This window comes from Agrilus planipennis, unplaced genomic scaffold (genome assembly GCF_000699045.2).
Source record: "Agrilus planipennis isolate EAB-ADULT unplaced genomic scaffold, Apla_2.0 scaffold2, whole genome shotgun sequence".
NCBI lineage: Eukaryota > Metazoa > Arthropoda > Insecta > Coleoptera > Buprestidae > Agrilus > Agrilus planipennis.
The window spans coordinates 3183541-3196834 of record NW_020442464.1 but is presented as its reverse complement, the minus strand read 5'-3'; the positions used below and the strand labels follow the sequence as shown (position 1 = coordinate 3196834).

The 13294-nt window shown below is 35.0% G+C and overlaps 2 protein-coding genes and 1 long non-coding RNA gene across 5 annotated transcripts in view; 2 read left to right on the top strand and 1 right to left on the bottom strand.

Annotated features, from left to right (window-relative positions):
• Positions 1 to 634: 634 nt before the first annotated feature.
• LOC112906580 overlaps positions 635 to 13294 on the bottom strand; it is a 65265-nt gene continuing 52605 nt past the window's right edge. Inside the window, exon 3 of the long non-coding RNA XR_003232431.1 lies at positions 635 to 777. This is a non-coding gene — a long non-coding RNA (uncharacterized LOC112906580). The remainder of the gene's footprint in view (positions 778 to 13294) is intronic.
• On the top strand, positions 1215 to 4915 carry LOC108735260 (SUMO-activating enzyme subunit 2). Of its 3 annotated transcripts, none has more exons than XM_018467329.1 (9): positions 1215 to 1471; positions 1529 to 1683; positions 1737 to 2024; positions 2081 to 2304; positions 2370 to 2669; positions 2733 to 2771; positions 3776 to 4101; positions 4159 to 4339; positions 4649 to 4915. In XM_018467329.1, exons 1-9 carry the CDS (start codon positions 1322 to 1324, stop codon positions 4828 to 4830), a joined length of 1845 nt encoding a protein of 614 aa, XP_018322831.1. In that variant the 5' UTR covers positions 1215 to 1321; the 3' UTR covers positions 4831 to 4915. The 3 variants fall into 3 exon arrangements, with proteins under 3 accessions (XP_018322831.1, XP_018322756.1, XP_018322684.1); XM_018467254.2 differs by having other exon boundaries at positions 2733 to 2786; positions 3791 to 4101; positions 4649 to 4914; XM_018467182.2 differs by having other exon boundaries at positions 2733 to 2887; positions 3892 to 4101; positions 4649 to 4913.
• LOC108737848 (netrin-B-like) overlaps positions 7782 to 13294 on the top strand; it is a 201533-nt gene continuing 196020 nt past the window's right edge. The window contains exon 1 of the mRNA XM_025980925.1: positions 7782 to 9374. Coding sequence (XP_025836710.1) covers positions 8132 to 9374 — 1243 coding nt within the window. The 5' untranslated portion in view covers positions 7782 to 8131. The remainder of the gene's footprint in view (positions 9375 to 13294) is intronic.

Sequence of the window (13294 nt, the reverse complement as noted above, 5' to 3'; positions counted from 1 at the left end):
CTGAAGCGATGGATTTACGCCCTCTCGTTCGTTCCGTCACAGCAGCTGGGGAAACTTAGAATAAATAACTCCGTCTGCAGACTTGCCAAAGCCTGAATATGGGCCCCTCTTTCAATTAACTAGTATTTTTCAAAAATAGTATTTATGAGTTCCTGTGTTGTTTTTGTTTCCTATTTTTGTTTTTTTGTTTCTGGAGCTTATTCAACATTATATTAATAATATTTAAAAAAGGACCCAAAGGCCTTTAAAAATTACCAAAGAGTGTCTATTGTCAAATATTTTCGAATAATACTTTATAACACTTATTACCGAAGTGAAGCACTTGTAATAAAAGTTTTAAAAAATGTATTTTTCGCATTCTTTTAACAAAATACTTATATGTATTTCACTTGGCTTTTGTCTCACGTTTGTTTTTGCAAATAATGGGTTTATTTTATTATTAGATATATATTGTACACAAATATTCAATGACTTTAATGAATGTTGGTTTTAAATCAAATTAATGACACAAAGAAGGTGAAATTGCAAAATTCGAATTCAATATTAAATATATGGTATGAAGTCCAAAAGTTTGTGATATGTAAGCTTAGAGAAAAAATTTGGTTGTGTGATATAGGATATAGTTAAGTTGAAACTAACATATTTATTAATATCTCAATTTAATCTGACTATGCAGTATGTCGCTATTATTACTTATATTGTATTATCACTTACATTTCAGTGAAGTCTACTAGTCGGGAGTTAAATTCTTTGCAGCCGCCGTTTTTGTTGTTAATTCTGAAAATGAATAAATGTTTTTAAAATCACCAAAATTAGTTGTTTTATTCATTTTTAACACATACAAGTACAACTTAGTGGTGAAGAAAATAACTTTAAAATTGCTGTTATAATAATTATAAAATGGCCTTTCCCGTGGGCGCTTATTTAAAAATCCCGCTCATTTTCACTTCTAAACGTATCATAGCAGTGATGCCAAAATTATCACAACCGGCTGTAAATACTATATTATCATATATAGGCCTATAATTTAAAAAGAAAATAGCTTATACTATCTTAAATTGCAGAATTCAAAATCAATATTCAAACATTTTTTTATGAAAAATTATCCGATCTCTGATATTAAATTTGCAATCTGGCAAGTTTCTTTATCTATGAGCAAAATGTATCATAATTACAGAATAGGCATGAATATAGTCATAAGTCATAATTTTTAGGTTAAATTCGGCTTCCTGTTTGAAGACATTTGTTGATTTGAAGTATATAAATAAATAAATAATAACGTAAAATAAAATTATTTCCTTTAAATCATAAAAATAAATCTATGATGGGTTCGTCTACCGTTCCTAGTGTTTTAAGTACAAAAGTGAAAGAAATGATACCGTCTGCTAAAGTTTTAGTTGTAGGCGCCGGTGGAATTGGATGTGAAATCTTAAAAAACTTAGCTTTGTCAGGTTTTAGTGATATAGAAATTGTAAGCAAGGTTTAAGTCAACAAATATAAGCTTAATTTAACGCCTGATTTATTGTAGATTGACCTAGACACGATAGATGTAAGCAACCTAAATAGACAATTTTTATTTCGAAAAGAACATGTTGGAAAGTCGAAAGCCGAAGTTGCTCGAGAAAGTATATTAAATTTTAATCCTTCACTGAAAATAAAAGCTTACCATGACAGTATTACAACGTGAGTAACACAGACTCATTTAATTTCTTAATGGCAAACACTATTTATTTAAGGCAACAATATGGGGTCAACTTTTTCAAGAGATTCAAAGTTGTACTGAATGCATTAGATAACAGAGCAGCAAGAAATCATGTTAATAGAATGTGTTTGGCAGCAGATGTACCACTAATAGAAAGTGGAACTTCAGGTTATTCAGGACAAGTTGAGATTATTAAGAAAGGTATAACTCAGTGTTATGAATGCCAGCCTAAACCTCCTCAAAGGACATTTCCTGGATGTACAATTAGAAATACACCCTCTGAGCCTGTTCATTGCATTGTTTGGGCGAAGCATCTTTTTAAGTAATTAAGGTAACAATTAAATTTCATGAATTATATAATTAGGTTTGATATTGTAGTCAATTATTTGGAGAAGCTGATGCAGAAAATGACGTATCACCTGATACTGCTGATCCAGAAGCAGCTGCAGATGCAGGCAATGCTGCACTAGAAAAACAGGCACAAGAAGATGGCAACATTCAACGAGTATCTACTCGTCAGTGGGCACAAGATTGTGATTATGAACCTGCCAAACTGTTTAACAAATTTTTTCAAGATGATATCACTTATTTATTAAGTATGGGTAAGTGTTTTTTCTTTAATATTGACTTGATTTATGGTCAATAAATGTTAAAACTTATCTGTTAGAAAATCTTTGGAAAAGTAGAAAGCCACCCAAGCCTTTGTCATGGTCTGAAGCTGCTTCTCATGAAGGGGATGTAAATGAAGAGGATAATGTTACAGCTACTGACATGAAGGTGTGGTCCATTAATAGATGTGCTCGTGTGTTTAGTGAAACTGTGGCAAATTTAAAAGCTGAACTTAAGGGAAATAAGTTTTTGGTTTGGGATAAAGATGACCAAGATGCTATGGATTTTGTGACTGCTTGTGCCAATATAAGGGCACATATTTTCTCAATTCCTCAGAAATCACGATTCGACATTAAATGTAAATAATAATTTTTGTTATTTTACAACATTAACAATAAACTGTTTATTTTTTTATTTTCAGCAATTGCTGGTAATATCATTCCTGCAATAGCGACAGCAAATTCTATTATAGCAGGCATTGTTGTCTTATATGCATTTAGAGTATTGGCTGAAGAATATGATCAATGCAAAGCAATTTATTTACGTCAAAAAACGTCAGGATTTAAGGGAATATTGGTCCCAGATAATCACCTNATGTATGTATAGTATATTATATTACAAATTACAGTTTAATTTATTATACAAAGAAAAATATAAATTAGCATCCCTAACTGCATCCACATGCAAAAAATGTAATTTAACGATGAAAACTTATCAATCTACTTCAATGAAACGTAAATTATAGATCAATTATAGCTTTTTCATGAAATTGTCCCGGCGCCTTCACCAAAATCTTCAATATCTTTTTAATGAATATTGATAATGTTTGTGTATATTCATAAACGTTTTATTTTTGACAATAAAACGATAGTTTACAAAAAAAATCAAAGCAAATACTCGTAAATTGTAACTAAATACTTTTTTAGTAGCTGCTAATAAAAATTTGTAAGAGTTTCCAACCCCAAGTTGTACAAGATGATGTTTCTAAAATACTCCTAATCAATTAGTTATTTTTTCGTAACATTTTGTGATTTCTCCGGGAATAAGATTGAGATTAAAGTAAAAAAGAGAAAAAAAATCGTTTTCTAATTTACTTTGCGATACAATTTTAGGATTGTAATATTTGCTGTACGTTGGGTCCTCTATATGTTATATATAAGAAAATACGAATTGGCATCCCTAACTGCATGTAAACGGAAAAGATATATTTTAAAGATGAAAATTCATCAATTTACTTCATTGAAACCTGAATTATAGCTTAATTAAAGCATTTGTTTTAAATTGCCCCGGCGCCTCCACCAAAATTTCAAGTAACGTTTTTTTAATAAATAATTGCTGACAACGTTTGTGTATGTCCACGAATGTTTTATTTGAGGCATTAAAGTGATAATATACCTACAAGATTAACCATTCATAACTATTATCAACAAATGTCAAATTTAATCCTAAAACAACTAAACACAAATTCTATTATAGCAGGCATTGTTGTCTTATATGCATTTAGAGTATTGGCTGAAGAATATGATCAATGCAAAGCAATTTATTTACGTCAAAAAACGTCAGGATTTAAGGGAATATTGGTCCCAGATAATCACCTTGTAAAAGCTAATCCCAAGTGTTACGTCTGTTCTGAACAACCATCAGTAAATGTGTTTGTTGATGTTAATGGAATGACCGTTAAAGAATTTGAAACAGAAATTTTGAAGAAAAGTTTAAACATGGTTGCCCCAGATGCCCTTTTAGAAGGTAAAATGGTAATGGTCATATCATCTGAAGAAGGAGAAACAGAGGTAAGAAAGAGAATGTGTTGTTGGATTTTGTAAAATACAATAAAGCACTTCTTTCAGTCTAATGACAATAAAAAGCTTTCTGAACTTGGAATAATGGACGGAAGTGTACTCAAAGTTGACGATTTTCTTCAAAATTATGAACTAACAGTAATTGTAAACCAGTACAAAGCAGAAAACAAGGAGGACCCACCCTATAAAATTGTGGCTGATCCAAATGATCTTAAAGCAAAAGCTGAAGGTATTCTTATTTTTAATCATAATCTCATTAAACAGTAGTTATATGATAATAATCATATACAGAATTTACAATTAATAATTAATTTTTTTGACTTACTATTCTTTATCTCTGTACTGCCTGTGCCTGATCAATTACAGGAACCTTACCCTGTTATAGCTTTTATGAAAACAAATAATACATTAAAAATAAAAGTTACGTTCTTTATAAATGATAATTTACCTGGCATTTTCAATTTATATTGGAAATTATGACAAAACAGCAACTTTACTTATATGTGTAATTCTAATAATTAAAATGTTGCGTTTTTAGAAAACCAAAATGGCAAAGAAAAAGATTCAAACAATAAAATGGAGACTGATGACTCAAATGATGATGTTGAATTAATTGAAAATAATGGTGTGGTGGATGACCCGCAAGAAGGAACGTCATCAAAACGAAGAAAATTAAATCTACCTGATGATGACGATGATGATCTTATCATGTTAGATTAGAGAATAAATGGTGTATTTTGTGTATCCTGTTGTCTTTACTTGTCACATTTCAAACATGTAATGTTTTATATTTCATTAAAATAATATTAATTTTTCAATAAATATTTTGTTTTATTCTTAATAAAATATTTGAACTAATATATAAGTGGCGCTATCTGACAGAAACAAAAACGTTCATCTATAAAGGTGTGTATACGGTGCGTATAATGGTTCTTATCGTAGATATGATTTACAGGGTGTTCGTAAATATCATAACTCCCCTACAATTATAAATCAGGGCCGTAGTCAGGGTTACACTAGGGCAAACTGAACGTACTTACAAGATTAACCGTCCATAACGATCATGAACGAATATTATATTAATTTAACTAACTAACAAAATCATACAAAAATTAAATACTTTTAAGAAAAACATCATTCTAATCTTTTTTGTACGTACAATTAAACACTCANTGAGCGACAACTTTCTCAAGATGCTCTCGGGGATGCAACCCCCGCTGGACCCGTGCTACGACGACGATCGCCCGAGAAGGTGCATTCCCGATTTCGTAAATGCGGCATTCGGTATTCCGGTTACAGCGTCGTCCACTTGCGGTCTCAAGGGACCCTCGCATATATTAATGTGAAAATTAATCAATTTACCCACTATAAATTACTTCAAGTTAATATGGAAAAATTTTTTGCTGTTGTCACACACTCGCCGGGAATCGAACTCGGGACCTTTGGCGTTAGCGCCAATAACTTGAAGGAATTTATAGTGTATAAATTAATGAATTGCCACATAAACATATATTAATAAATTATTGTTAATTTGATTTTATGAGAAACGAAATTCGTTGTAAAGTATTAAAGCAAATGATACACAACAGATAGCAATCCGTCGTAAAACTTGTTGCCAATTATATTTTAAAGATTTTTACCATGAGAGCATTAAAAATTTTATTTCGAGCTGAAGTCAATAAATGTGAATACATGCATTCGTTATAAAAATAAAAATGAACTTTTAAGTCATAAAATGACCAACACGATTCACAAAAATAAAAATGAACTTTTAAGTCATAAAATGACCAAAACGATTCACGAGTGTCAGAAGAAATGCATCCAACACTAAACCGCATTTCGTGAACTACACAGATATTTAAAGTAGCTTGAAATTACAAATTTTATGTGCTGTGATTCATAACCGAAAAATTATTTTTACATTCCATTACTTTAACCACAAATCAAACGAAGAAAGGCAATGTAGGCAATCATTTCAAAGTACGAAACTGATTTGAAACACAAATAATCCATTAATAGTAATAAAGTTTAATAATTCTGTATTTTGATGGCGGAAACTATTTTTTCAAATAGTATCGATGCTACAAAAAAAATAACCTAAGTTAATCTGTTTCTAGCCTGATTTAACTAACAAAAAAAATTTTTTGTTAGGTCCACATTCTCACAATCTAACAACGATCCTGCAGGATTGACACGGTCGCGATAACTCTCTTTTCGTTCATGTTGTCTTTACCTTCCATAATCTTATGTTCTTAAACATTATTCGGTTTCTCTTTACAGATAGATATAGAGGGGCAAAAGATTAGTATGCTTAGATTTGCTGATGATAAGTATCTAGGAAGTCAGATAAGTCAGGACTAAAGGAGTAGTAGGGATATAAAGCAGAAAATAGCGCAGGGTCGAGTCGCCTTCAATAAAAAGAAGTCACTATTATGCTCGCGAACCATTAATTTAGAAATTCGAAAAAGATTGTTAAAGGTGTATGTTTGGAGCGCGGTGCTGTATGGGTGCGAAACATGGACGGTGGGCGCGGCGGAAAAGAAAATGTTAGAAGCGTTCGAAATGTGGTGTTACAGGTGAATGTTGATGATACCGTGGATAGAGAAGACTAAAAACGACGGAGTATTAGGAAGAATAGGAGAACATAGGACTCTATGGAAGTCGATAAAAAATAGGTGAGATAGGTTGGTAGGACACCTTCTCAGGCATGAAGGTCTAGACAGAGGTAGAAACGGGAGTTAGGAGGGATAGAGGTAGACCTAGATTAGATTACTGTTCGAAAATAGTTAAGGACGTTGGATGTACTAGTTTTAGGGAAATGTGAAGATTAGCTCAGGATAGGAAGGAGTGGAGGTGCATGTCCAACCAGTCTTAGGACTGACGACCTTATGATTATGATGACAGACTTTTGAAGTTTATACAACTACTTGAGGAAAACAAAAACTTTGTGAATGTTAAAAGTTTCGGTATAGGTAAGCACCAAAGAATCATACCCAAAAAGTAAAAAACGTTGTAGTGAAATTCGCTATAAAAACACACGACCATCTCTTACACCAGGCGCGAACACAGAGGAGGAGGATTTTGGGGGGTTAAAACATCCCAAAATGCATGAGAAATTTGCACATTTTTTACGTTTTCATAATTCATTCACCTTTTTAAATAGTTTGTTGATAGAATGAGCCTAAGTTATTGTTTACAATAACTATTAACATTTCTCTGAATTTTTTATGTAGTAAAATAATTATAAGTAGGTACTAAATGTATGAGAAGGTATTCATGACCAATATTTCGTAATAAAATTTAAAAATTAAATTTGGATCTGTACTGCAATTCTAAAAAAGTAACTCTTTTAAATATTTTTTTATGAAAACCACCTTCGAAAATATTTTCTGTGTTCGCATCCGCACACATCTAGTTAGGTCCATAAAAGTGTCACATGTAAAACAAGACACTTGTCGACGACAGAGTCGTCTGTTTCTAATCGAATCGAGCGCTTTTTCGGCGTTATTCCTTTGGATCGAAACGTTAATTTGTCGCAATTAAGTTGACGACCAATTATCGTAGCGCATATATTTACACCGCTTAGAAGATGATGATGATGATGATACCCAGTTCGCGGGGTGTTCCTCGTGAGAGGGGCGGTGCTCTTCGGGAGATAGACGCACCAGCAGGCCAGACTGCGGCCCGCCAGTCTTGTGTCCTGGTCGCGAACGGTCGCACGTCTGCGCAACAATTCCGTACAACTTCGCGCGAACGAAACAAAACTCTTCTTTAGCGAACCTACGGTCGAAACGAACGAAGAAGTTTTTTTCACAACAGGAAAAAGTGCGAAAATTTTCGCTCCAACTTTTCTTACTGCAATTTCAAATAAAAGATATGAGTTTCTCTTGTTTGCAGTGGATTTGGTGGTGAGTTTGTAAAAGTTGCGACAGTTGAGAAAAAAGTGAAGGTTCGTGCGTGAAATGTCGCCGAATACGATTTGAATATAATTTGCCTAACAAAGGTGTTCGTGACGGCGACGATGTCGTCCTTTTGGCTTTTGCTTCTCGTGACAAATTCTTACGCCGCTGCGGTGAGCGACAACTTTCTCAAGATGCTCTCGGGGATGCAACCCCCGCTGGACCCGTGCTACGACGACGATCGCCCGAGAAGGTGCATTCCCGATTTCGTAAATGCGGCATTCGGTATTCCGGTTACAGCGTCGTCCACTTGCGGTCTCAAGGGACCCTGGCAGTATTGCGAAGCTCCCGAGCCAAACGCTCAGATCCAATGTAACATCTGCGACGATCACAATCCAAAGAAAAGATTCCCAGCAAGTTACCTGACAGACCTGAACAATCCCAATAACGTTACCTGCTGGAGATCGGAACCTCTGCAACCCCCTACGAGTGCTCACGCACCACCGGACAATGTGACCCTTACCCTGAGCTTGGGGAAGAAGTACGAATTAACATACGTGAGTTTACAGTTCTGCCCGAATACCCCGAAACCTGATTCTATAGCGATCTATAAGAGTAACGATTACGGAAAGACATGGCAGCCGTTCCAATTCTACTCCAGCCAGTGTAGAAGAGTTTACGGAAGACCCAATCGTGCAACTATAACCAGAGCAAACGAACAGGAGGCCAGATGTACCGACGCCCATAGATACACCGGAGGAGACGGTTTGAGTTTAGGTCATATGTCAAGAATCGCATTCAGCACTTTAGAAGGACGTCCAAGTGCTTCTGACTTCGACAATTCGCCAGTTCTCCAGGACTGGATCACGGCTACCGATATCAAAGTAGTTTTTAATCGTCTTCACATGCCAGCTGAAGATCCTTCCGACAGTCTGGACGTCCTTATCGATCAAGGCTACAAGCGGATCGACGAGGAGGAAGAGGACAAGGATTATAAGCATTTTGAAGAAGAAGACGAGGATAATCAGACTAAAGGTCCTTCCGTACAGCTTTTGAACGAGATGCAAGTGATCGATTCGGAGGAACCCAAACCTCCACCTACCGCAGTGGATTTGACAAGCAACGGGGTTGTCGTGAATAATTTTAATCACAGGGTGACGCATCAATACGCCGTGAGCGATTTTTCGGTCGGGGGTCGATGCAAGTGCAATGGACATGCAAGCCGTTGCATCACAGGTCGCGATGGTTTGCTGACCTGCGACTGCAAGCATAACACCGCCGGTAGGGAGTGCGAGAGATGCAAACCTTTCCATTTCGACAGGCCTTGGGGTAGAGCCACCACGAAAGATGCCAACGAATGCAAAGGTAAGTCGGTATACGGTGGTAGTATATTAGCGAAAAACCGCGGTGGGATGCAGACAGGTAACAGCAGCAGCGCTGAGCTTGATTAATGGGTAATTGCGATGTAATTAAGAGACCTTCCACGAAGAGTCTCTCGGTTGACGACGACATTGCTGCGGTCCTCCTAATGAACTTACGATCGATTTCGCGCAGAACATAATAATTTGCAACGTTTATTTAAGATGAGACTTTATGATAGCTTCTATGGCTGGTCTTCATTTTAAAATGGATTTAGATTTCCACACCGATGTACCGTACCCTAAATTAACTTTTTATTAAGGAACTCTATTGTTCCTGATAAGAACGAAAATGTCCGTACCGCCGCGACACGAAGTTATTTGAAATAATAGACATTTACGATAAGGAATTTCAACGTTTTATTTGCCTCTGTTTAATGAGATTTATAAGTTGTAATATAAACAGATAGAAGACGGCAATTCGTTTGGATCTTCCGGGCATTATAAATTCCTATAGTTTTACAGAATAATAAACTTTAATACATTCTCAAAATTCTGCCTTAATAATACTAAATTCCTTTTGTAGCGATTAAATTCCTTCATAAAACTTTCAAAGAATTATTCCTGGAGCTTCTTTTGATAATTTTTCTTTAGTTTAGAGATACGTTGGATAAAATTAAAACTGAAATTTTTACCTGCAATGTAATCAATTTAAGTAGCAGGTTTGCTTTTGACATTTGGACCTATCCGTACGTTCTTTTTCTCATTCAATAGAATCTTTTGTTGCTGCAGCTTTGGACCGAAAAGTTCCACTGTATGTACTAAGAAAAGTTGTTCGGTATTTATGACGAGAGCCTCCGGGTCGTCTACCATTGAAAATTTCTCGATTTGCTTTTGTCGAAATGCATGCTCGGAGAGGTTTATACCTATTTAAAGTCGAGATTTGAAATAAATGGTCACCGCTTGCAGTTTTATTACTTTCGGGGTTCCTGAATCTCCTATCAATTACTATTGAACAATAAAATTTAACAGTGCAAACATTTTCTTAAATTATACAAACCTATCCATTTAATTCAACACATACGTTATAAGAGATGGTTATAGAACTGAGGAGGAATTAGAAAGAGTAGGATAGAAGGCGTTATGGAAGTCAATAAGAAATAGGCGATATAGGTTGGTGTAGGACACCTTCGTAGCCTAGTCAGAGACATATTAGAATCAAAACAGGAGTTAACAGGTTTAGAGGTAGTCCTGGATTAGATTACTGCTCGCAAATAAGGATGTGGGATGTTCTAGTTTTTTAGGGAGATACGAGGATTAGCTCTGGATAGGAATGAGTAGAGGTGAGTGTCCAACCAATCTTAAGACTGACGATCCTACTTTGAAGATGATGATGATGAAGTTATAAATTACTTTATTGACCAATAAATTCTGGGCAAGTGGACGTCGAAGATTCTGTACCGTATTGGAATTATTTAATTTTCTTTTACAATACTTTGAATACTAACTAATGAACTACTAATGAACACATAGCTATACTTTATTTATTTTGTGATTTTGTTAAGAACCATGCAACTAGAGAGAACCCGGTTCTGATGTGCTACCCGTCACTATTTTAACGTTCTGTCAGGGTACTGATCGGATAATGATGCGATACCAAGCTATTTCCCGGTGTATCCCTATATTAAATGAAGAAAACTGTTGTAGTTTTAAATTAGCCAATAAGAAAAGTTGTGAGAGAACTGAAAGGGGTTCCATTTTTCTTGTTAAGGGTCACAACCCTAAAATCATCCAATCAATATAGTAACTTTTATCTACCTGATTTGACACTTTCTTTGTTTATTTGTTTTTGTTTTCATGCACCTATATGAGATGTGAACAAGAAGTAATGTGATATATACAGTAACGGTTACAGTGACATGTTTTTCGGATTTTTATTTTTATTTTTTAGGTATCTCGAAACGGAATAGGATCTCGTCTTCATCCGTTTAAGTTCCAATAAGACTCGTTTAAACATTATATGTCACCATTAAATTACAGCAAACATGAGTGAACGAAATGTTACCTGTATCATTAACACCACGTTAACAAAAAAAAATCAGAATATAAAGTAAACTAGGCACCTACTTTTAACACTTTTAATTCACAATTTTTTGAATGTAGTTTAATTTGTATAATATGTGTCAATTTTAGCAAAAACTTGGAATCGTTTTGAGATAAATAGGTAATGTTCTTCATTCTAAAAGTATGTTGTAAATGTTTTTAAATTTCCACTTGAAAAAGTGTATAACAATTGGTTTTTGCGCTGCATTCAAAATTATCAAGTTAACTACACATGTAAATGCAGATAACGAAGGTCCTACAGTGGAACCTTGTGGGACACCAACATTATCGTTGCATCTTTGTTACTCTTACTAAATAACTACCTTTTTTTATCAAACTAGCTTCTATTTCTTTAAATTTCCATGTGTCCATGTAGATACTTAGATATTTCGCTGTAGTTTATAAGAAAACAACAACAGATTAAATTTCTTTTTATATATCCAGCAGCAAAAGAGTATTTCGTCCATTTTACATTTAGGAAATAGTGTCGTTTAACATAGACAAGAAACATAGCATTTTCCCAAACATGTTCCCAATTGAATGAAGTAAGACTGAACGTAGTCCTCGACGAGATCTGCCTACGGCACGGCATCGTGGATTTACAGACGCGCCAAAAGGTTCAATACAAGTTTTCTAGTTTCCTGGTTTAAAAAAAATTCCAAGAAACATATTATTCAGTTAGACGACACGCAAGCTTGCACAAACACATGTATTATTCATGGAACATAATGTACAAAACATCCCAGCTCTTTATTTGGTTTTATCATCTGGACATTGCTGTTACGTTGCGGCGCGCGGCGTTCATCTTCAGTGATTTGTTGTTTGTAGTTGTTCGGTTATAAATCAATAAACGTGAATCTATATTATCGCGACCATATAGGTAGGTATGTGTGCGGGTAAGTTTCTCAAGTTGGAAGACCAACCGGGTTGTGTCTCTTTAAACTGCTGCTCTTTCTACACACACATATAAGAAGTAAATACTTAAACGTTAAAGAAACAGATCTCTTTTGTTCTTCAAGGTAACAGATAAACGACTTAAATTGATTTTTCTAAGACGTCATGTAATGTAATATATACACCGCTTCCGTCGCCCACATGGACTAGAGTACTTTTGCTACCTGTTTGGTTCTTGAATGGGTGTCTTGTAAATGTAAAGTGTCGTATAGAATCTTTACCACGCTCGAACGAACGCTCTGGAATAGAAAGACCGTGTGGCTATTAAAAAATTGAACGCAAATGAAATTTAGATAAAATTCATCCAGGCGTTTATGCGTTACTTATATGTATTGTATTGGTTAGAGCTGTTATCTAAACGATGGGGGCGATTTAGATGCTTGGAACAGCAAGCGAGTCACATCAATATTATACTACTACTAGTGGGCGAATTGGGTGAAAGAGACGCAAGTGAACGGATAAATTATTTATGAGCAACTGAATGCAGGAACTATGAATAATTAGTGCAGTAAATGGATGCTTAATAATTGGACCGTGGGCTAAGGAAACTCCCGTTGGCTAATCTCTAATAGATTGGGACCATGTTAACGTCGAGGCTGTGTTTTGACATTCACGATAACCATTTTCATTTTTGATAACAACTGAAGGAAGGAACTTTCATGCTTCATCATTATAAGGTTGTCAGTCCTCAGACTGGTTGGACACGCCCCTCCACTCATTACTAATGAGCTAATCTTCGTATTTTCCTAAAACTAGAACAGCCCACATTCTTAACTATTCTTTTCTACCACTAATATATCTCTGATTAGTCCTTCATGCCTGACAAGGTGTCCTACTAATCTATTTCGCCTATTTTTTATTGATTTCCAT

What these genes read in the sequence shown, in the direction of transcription:
- LOC108735260 (XM_018467329.1), top strand. Translation starts at nt 1,322, where the DNA reads ATGATGGGTTCGTCTACCGTTCCTAGTGTTTTAAGTACAAAAGTGAAA. An exon ending in TGGGCGAAGCATCTTTTTAA is followed by an intron (nt 2,025 to 2,080) that starts GTAATTAAGGTA and finishes TTGATATTGTAG; the next exon opens with TCAATTATTTGGAGAAGCTG. An exon ending in TCTTAAAGCAAAAGCTGAAG is followed by an intron (nt 4,340 to 4,648) that starts GTATTCTTATTT and finishes TTGCGTTTTTAG; the next exon opens with AAAACCAAAATGGCAAAGAA.